Source organism: Mustela nigripes, chromosome 17 (genome assembly GCF_022355385.1).
Source record: "Mustela nigripes isolate SB6536 chromosome 17, MUSNIG.SB6536, whole genome shotgun sequence".
Lineage (NCBI taxonomy): Eukaryota > Metazoa > Chordata > Mammalia > Carnivora > Mustelidae > Mustela > Mustela nigripes.
The window spans coordinates 59,071,880-59,079,468 of NC_081573.1; the positions used below are offsets into that span (position 1 = coordinate 59,071,880).

At 57.7% G+C, this 7,589-nt stretch overlaps 1 protein-coding gene across 9 annotated transcripts in view; it reads left to right on the forward strand.

The window, feature by feature from the left end:
* Positions 1 to 7,589, forward strand: part of ACSF3 (acyl-CoA synthetase family member 3) — a 49,039-nt gene that overhangs the window by 24,813 nt on the left and 16,637 nt on the right. For 8 of the 9 annotated variants that reach the window (XM_059382854.1, XM_059382855.1, XM_059382856.1 and 5 more), the window contains one exon: positions 976 to 1,088. The exons of the other annotated variant lie outside the window; for it this stretch is intronic. In XM_059382854.1, the coding sequence (XP_059238837.1) occupies positions 976 to 1,088 (113 nt within the window). The remainder of the gene's footprint in view (positions 1 to 975; positions 1,089 to 7,589) is intronic. 9 annotated transcript variants of the gene reach the window in all.

A 7,589-nucleotide genomic window follows, 5' to 3' on the forward strand; every position in this document is an offset into this window, starting at 1 on the left:
GGGGGGTGCGGGAAGGGATGAGCTGCTGAGGGCTTGGGTTTCCTTCTGGGTGACGGAACGTTCTGGAACCAGATGGCAGGGGCAGTTCCCAGTGTCATGAATGTGCAGAAAGCCATGAGTTGTGTGGCTTTGCGGCTTTGTGATGATTCACTGTGTCTCACGTATATTTAACTTGGATTTGCAAATCCTTTGGAAGCACACTGAGAAGACAGGGCTGGGAGGGAGCTGCTTGCTGTGCTCCCACCAGCAAGGATGTGGCTTCTGACCAGAGTGGAGGTATGAGGCCACCGGGGATAGGACAGCTGAGAGCCCTCTGGTTCCAGCCCCGACTTCAGATGCAGAAATCAGGCCACAGGGACAGTCAGTGCCATCCCAGCACACGCAGCCGTGGGACTGAGCTGCCCCGGAGTCCGGGTCCCGGAATCCTGAGCAGGTGTCAGGTGGTAGAGTCAGTGCCCCAGGCATTAGTCCCGGGACAAGCGCTCACTGATTGCAGGGGTTAAGATAAAGTGCCTAAAGTCCTTCATGTGGGTCCTCCCAGAGGCGGAACCTTTGGTGTTGGGACCTCTGCCACGTAGGTCCTTTGTTAGGGGATTATGGGGACTCAGGGCCCGGCAGACCGCTCCACCAGGTGCTTCGGGAGCAAACCGCAGGTGCCTAATAAATGAACCAGCATGCTGGCGGCCTTCTCCACTGGCCAGCCCCATCCCTCTTGGGCTTCCGTGTGCGGGAGTCCTCCATGCCCCCGGGCCCTTACTGCCCAGCCGGCCACTCGTGGGGAAGCAGCAGCCCCAGCCTCCAGCCCAGGTGCCGGGAGCCTCCCCAAGCTGGCGGAGTGTCCAGAGCCGGGCCTCACGGGCTGTGAGCGCTGGCAGCCGTGCAGCCGGGTGGCCACCTGCGTACATGGAGCTGAGCCCTGTCCCCTTGGCTCTGGCGTCTACGGCGTTCTGTGCAGCCCTCTCCTCTCTCCCGCAGGCTCCGTGGGGACCCCGCTGCCAGCCGTGGAGGTGCGCATAGTCTCAGAAAACCCGAAGAAGGAAGGCTGCCCCTACGTGCTCCACGCAGAAGGAAACGAAAGGGAGACGCAGGTGGGCAGCATGCGGGCGTCTTGTGGCCGTGGCCACCCAGCCCCAGAGGGTGAGGGTCACTGCTTCCGGTTTGAAGCCCCTCTCACGGGGATGACTCCTTCCGGACAGCAGAGCTGCTGGTGTTTCCAGGCACTGTGGCCGTGTGGACGGTGCTGGGCCCGACCTCCAGGGCTCTGCCCCGCTGCCCCCAGGCTCTGTCCACCGGGGACACCATGAGGTGGGGTCAAACAGCCTCACAGAGCCCTTGTGAAAACGGAGGTGGTTGTAGGCGCCATCTGGTTCAAAGTACCGTGCTGGCGGGGCCCTGTCTCCACTCAATGAAGCTGGGGTGGCTGTGCCAGCTCCGGGAGCCTCACGAGGCCGGCGTGGACGACTCCCAGAGCCCTGAACGTGAAGGTCGCGCCGGCCGCTGGAACGACCGCGGGCTCTCGCTGCTCCTCTGAGTTCACAAGGGTGAAGCAGGAGAAGGGGTGTCCCTGTCTTTCGCAGAGCGCCCGTAGCTACAGTCGGCTGATCGCAAGTGAATAACAATCACAGAAGACCTTGGGGGCCGGGGGGCTGGGATCCTGATGAAAAGGAGACGGTCTAAGCTAATGCCTGGGCTGGACGCCCCGTGGGAGTGGCCTCTGCTAGGAGAGGTGAGCCGCGTCTCTCCCCACGGCCCTGGCTCTCCCATTTGGCACTGGTCCCATCCGTGGTCTCCGTGTCTGTGTCCGAAGTCGGGGTCGAGGAGGCGGCTGAGCACACGGGCGGGTCAGGGTGCTTTTGGGTGTGACCCTGTGATAACGTTCGCAGTGACGTGAGGAAGGTGTTCTGCCTGCCCGGGACCCCTCACCTGGGCCCCGTGTGGAGGAACAGCCCATAGCCCCTCGCCAGGCTCCCAGGGCCGGTCCTCCCTGGTGGTGACAGGGCTCCAGGCCCGCACTTGCTCCCCTCCCTGCCGTGGGGCAGGCTCCACGCCGGCCGTGCCTGTGCCCCCACCCGGGCCCACCTGCCATCCGTGCGCCCCACCCCTCCAGCACCGTGGGCGTCCCTCACCGACCGGGATGTCCTGTGTCGGATGGTTGGGGTCTCTCACCCACCGCCATCAGTTCCTCTTGTCTGTTGAGCAGGTGACGTCAGGTACGGGGCCTTCACGGGGGTTCCGTCTGGGCTCAGGTGATGCCTTTGCTCTTCAGTGAGGGGACCCAGAGCTTGGCAATGCCACCCAAGGCCTGAGGGACAGGCGTGATGTCCACACTTCTCAGGGACAGAGATGCCTGAGCAGGAGCACACTGGGTGCTGATGAAGTAGGAAGCACAGCAATGCCCAGGACGCCTTCCCTGAGAACCCCTGGGCCAGCCTGCCGGAGGCATCTTGACTCGGGTTCTCTCATGCATTGTTTTCGGCCAGCCGGCAGGCGGGGGTCCTCCTTCTGGGCCAGGCACGGTGTCCTCTGGAGCCACCTGGCCCAGGGGCAGTGTAGAGCAAGGTTTCCCCCAGGCCTCTGCAGCCCGGGAGCCCGTGGTGCTTCTCTAGCCAGAGCCCAGGACCAGGAACCAGGAGGGAGTGGCCGGGGGGCTCTGGGGGCTCAGCCCTGCTGACGGGAGCCGTTGGGGAGGACAGGAGCAGAGGGGTAGCTGGGCCAAGCGGTGCTTCCCAGACAGGAGGGAGAATCCACGTTGGCTCCCACAGCCCCAGAGCAGGAGGGGGAGGAGCACATGCCTGGGGCTCCCAGGGCCGTGGCCGCGGGGTGGGTCTGGAGTCTGGGAAAGGCCGGACGGCTCAGGAGAGTGGCTCACTTGTGGGCCCCATAGGGCATAGTCTGGGCTGCCACTGTTGGTCCCTGTGTGGTAAAACTGGCATGTCTCAGCTGAGTCCCCACCGTGGGGTTGCTCCGGCTGTGGCTGGTTGGCGATGTGGCAGCCCAGGGCACCCCGTCCTTCCTGCTCTGCGCAGCTCTGTCCGGCAGGAGTCGGGGTGCTGCAGACGCGGGCCCCCCACCTGGACGGGCCTCCTGCTCTGCCTCCACGGTCTCATCTGGCTTCTGTCCCCTCTCCCTGCGGGGCTGCAGTGAATCCCACGGCTGCCCGTGGGACCCCGTGCCTGTTTGCCGGGGTGCGTCTTCCGCAAGCCATGGCCGCCCGCCGGCTTCACCTTTAAAATACGTCTCTATCCATGTATTTGTCTTCCATTCGTTCACTCTCAAGAGAACCCAGTGCTCGCCGGCAGCACCGGGTGCGTCAGCGGACCAGCGCCGCACAGCGGAAGGTCGCTGCTGGCCGTCACCCAGGAACATCTGCTGTGGCTGAGGCCGCAGACACGCCGCGCTGGGGTCCAGGCTGGAGCGGGGCAGCCTCAGCGAGCTCCGCTTCCCTCGATTTCCCCTTAAAAATCAAATATCTTGTTCATCCGTATGCAAGCTGTCACTGTGGTCAGCAGCCGGCTCAGCTGCTTCTTCTCCCGACGGCCACCAGCATCTCCCGGGCTCCCCAGCTGCATCTCCTCCCGCCGCATGCCACCGGCTGCTGCCCATGACCCACAGCAGGGCCAGGGCTGGGGCGGAGTGCCTGAGGGCCCGGCGCTGACCCTGTGACGGTCGGGGGCCGGCCACCAAACTGACCCACAGAGGCCCTCACCTCGGACGAACAGCAGCCCGACAGCAGCCGTGCGTCCCTGGTCTCTTGGGAGGCGGTGGGTTGACCCCCTCTCTAGCAAGAAACAGGTGGGAGGTGGCCCTGCCCCCAACGGGGGAGCTTCACGAGGAAGAGGAAGGCCAGTGGCCCTGACGTACCCCATGAACGTCTGCGGGCACTTAGCCACCCCGTGCCTCGCTGTTCCCGACAGCCAGGAACCCCTGAGAGGCTCCTTCCTGCCGTGGGCTTATCCTGCGTGGGTGTCCGGACCCTCCTGGTGCAGCCCACATCTGAGGCCTGAGGAGTGGGCAGCCACTCACCAGGACACAGCAGGAGCCCACAGCCAAGGAGAGGCCCACAGGCCCGAGACCTCTGCCTCTCCTCGCTGGCCTCCGTGGTCCAGAGCCCCCTGCCCGCCGTCCCGTGCGTCCCCCGCCACAGCCCCCCAGAAGCTTGGCGCAGACCCCTTGTCAGGAACGTGGGTGGGTGTCTGGGGCCTTGCCCGAACCTGCTGCTGATGGAGAAGACGACGGTCAGGCTGCTTGCAGATGAGAAGGCTTCCTCCAGGCCTGGGGCTTCTCTAGCACGGCCCCTGGTCAGAGTATGATGGGGGGGGCGCTCATGCAGAGGTGCGATGCCCGAAGACCAGAGGCCCCTATGAGAACAGCAGCTGCGTGTGTTGCCTGCCGGGCACCCGGGTCTGGCCCTCTGCCCCCTCCAGCCTTCACCCACATGTCCTTGGGAACAGCTGGGGTGCCCAGAGCTTCTCTCTTCCCAGCAGAGGTGGGTGTTAATGCTGAGTCCGTCGGAACCCCTGCTGGGCTCTGGCTCTGCTTGTGACCTGCTGGTCCAGGCGATGGGTTAGTGTGAGCGGATGTTTGTGTTGTGCAGGATTCACGTCGCTCGTTTTTCTGGCAGTGTTCCCCTCAGATGGTCGTCTTCCCTCGTGGTATCACTGCTCTCCTGTCTCTGAAACTCATGAGCGTCAGTGAGTGAAATCAGATTGACTGTGTAGTCCAGGGTCTGTGCGATGAGTCGGGAACGTAAGCCAGCGTGTGACGGGGGGTATGTCTTTCAACCTTCATATTGCTGCTTGACTTCTCTCTCTCCCTGAAAAATAAAATGCTTTGTATTTTTCCTTTGCGGGGCAGAGGTGCATAAAGAAAATGATGGTGTATCTTACTTTGTACTTGCTTTGCCTCAAGCCAAGGTTCCCTGGCAAATCGGGCAGGAATTAGGGGTGGTAGAAGTGTCTGTGTTTGTGGTGTTGGACCTGTGGCGGGCATCACACGTTCAGCAGGGTCTGTACGCAGGTTGTATGCTCCCCATCGGTCTGTGTGTCTGGTTCTCCAACACCAGTCTTGACCACTGTGGCTTTACGGTGAGTCTCAGAACGATGGTGCTATGCCACCAAGTTTATTCTCATTCAGTTGTCCTCGCTACTCTAGTTACTTTGTCTGCCATACCAGCTTATTTTTAAAAGATTTTATTTACTTATTTGAGAGAGAAAGCAAGCATGAGCAAGGGGAGCGGCAGAGAGAGACGCAGACTTCTGCTGAGCGGAGCCAAACGTGGGGCTCGATCCCAGGACCCTGGGATCATGACCTGAGCCGCCCAGGAGCCCCACCTGCCAAACCAATTTTATAAATAGCTTGTTTCTATCTATAAAAAGTCCTCTTGGGGGCACCTGGATGGCTCCGTCAGTTAAGCGACTGCCTGGGGATCGAGTCCCGCATCGGCTCCCAGCTGTGTGGGGGTCCTGCTTCTCCCTCTGACCTTCTCTCTTCTCAGAGAGGAGAAACAGATAAATAAAAATCTTTAATAAAAAGAAAAGTCCTCTTGGGATCTTGATCAAAATTGCATTAAATATGGGGTGCCTGGTTGGCTCAAAACATCCAACTCTTGCTTTCAGCTCAGGTCATGATATCGGGGTTGTGGGATCGAGCCCCACGTCAGGCTCCCTGCTCGGCGCGGAGTCTGCTTGAGGTTCTCTTCTTCCTCTGCCCCTCCCATCATTCACGTTCTCCTTCTCTCTCTCAAATAAATACATATTTTTTACGGTTGCATTAACGACGTGCCTGGGTGGCTCAGTCGTTAAGCATCTGCCTTCGGCTCAGGTCATGATCTCAGGGTCCTGGGATCGAGCCCTGTGTCGGGCTCTTCTCCTTGGAAACCTGCGTCTCTCTCTCTCTCTCTTTGTGTGTGTGTGTGTGTGCTCACTTCTCTATCTCTTTCTTCCTCTCTCAAATAAGTAAATCTTAAAAAAAAAAATTAAAAAAATAAAATTGCATTAAACCTTACATCAGTTTAGGGAGAATTAACATCTCCCCTATGCCACGTCTCCCATCCATGAACATGGTATGCCTCCGCGCTCACTTAGGTCTGCTTTGCTGTGTGTCCCGCTGGGCTTAGAACCAGGTCCTTCTCTTGTCTCCTCCTCCCGCCGTCCTCTCCTCTCCTTCTTCTTCAGTCACGGCAGGTGTGGACTTTCCGGTTTGTTTTTGAACTGTTCATTGCTGGGGTATGAAAATATAAACAGCTTTAGTATATTGGCTGCATGTCCTTTAGCAATCTTGTTAAATTCTCTTTTTAGAGTTAGAAGGGATTTTTGTAGGTTTTTTAGGACTTTTCATATCAACAGTCATGTTTTCTCCAAGTAGGAGTAGTTTTACTTCCTCCTTTTCAATCTGTGTGTTTTAATTTCTTCTTCTTGTCTTAATTGCCCTGATGATTCCAGTGTGATGCTGAGTGGGAACAGTATTAAAAATAACATTGGCGGGTGCCTGGGTGGCTCAGTGGGTTAAGCCGCTGCCTTTAGCTCAGGTCATGATCTCAGGGTCCTGGGATCGAGCCCCGCGTCGGGCTCTCTGCTCAGCGGGGAGCCTGCTTCCCCCCCTCTCTCTCTGCCTGCCTCTCTGCCTACTGTGATCTCTGTCTGTCAAATAAATAAATAAAATCTTTTAAAAAAAAAATAACATTGGCTGTAGACTTTTTGTAGATTCCATTCTACTTATGATATGTTGAGTTCTTAGCATGAATGGATGAAATATTTTCTTTTTTTTCCTGGAGGAGGGGATAGGGGAGAGGAAGAAGCAGGCTTCCAAGGAGCAGGGAGCCCAACGTGGGGCTCAGTCTCACAGCCCTGAGATCATGACCTGACCCGAAATCAAGATTCGGATGGTTATCCAGCTGAGCCCCCCTAGATGACGTATTTGCAGATGCTTTTTTACATCAACTGGTTTTTCCTCATTAGGCTGCTAATATAGTAGATCTCATTGGTTGATTTTCTAGTATTGAATCAGCCTCGCATTCCTGGGACATACCCCACTTGCTTGTGGTGTGTCATTTATTTTAGATGTGCTGGATTGGGTCTGCCAGCATTTTGCGGAGGGTGTTTGCGTCGAAGGTTTCCTTTTGTTGTGCTTCTTTGTCTTGTTTGGGTATTGGTAGTGCTGGCATCATAAAGTGAGTTGAGAATTATTTCCCCTCCCATGCTTTCTGCATATAATTGGTATTACCTACTTACTGAAATGTTGACTAGAACTTACCAGTGAAACCATCTGGGCCCAGAGGCTTCTTTTTTGGAAGATTTTAACTATGATTTCATTTTCTTTCATCGTTATAGGCCTGTTCAGGTCCTTTAATGCATCTTGGGTGAATTTTGGTAGAGCGTGGTTTTTGAGAAATTGATCCATTTAAGTTGTTGGATTTTTGCACACAGTGTTTCTCGGTGTCTCCTTCTCTCGTGGACACTGTGCGGTCTGAGGTGGCGCCTGCCCGTTCTCTCGTGGACACTGTGCGGTCTGGGGTGGCGCCTGCCCGTTCTCTCGTGGACACTGTGCGGTCTGGGGTGGCGCCTGCCCGTTCTCTCGTGGACACTGTGCGG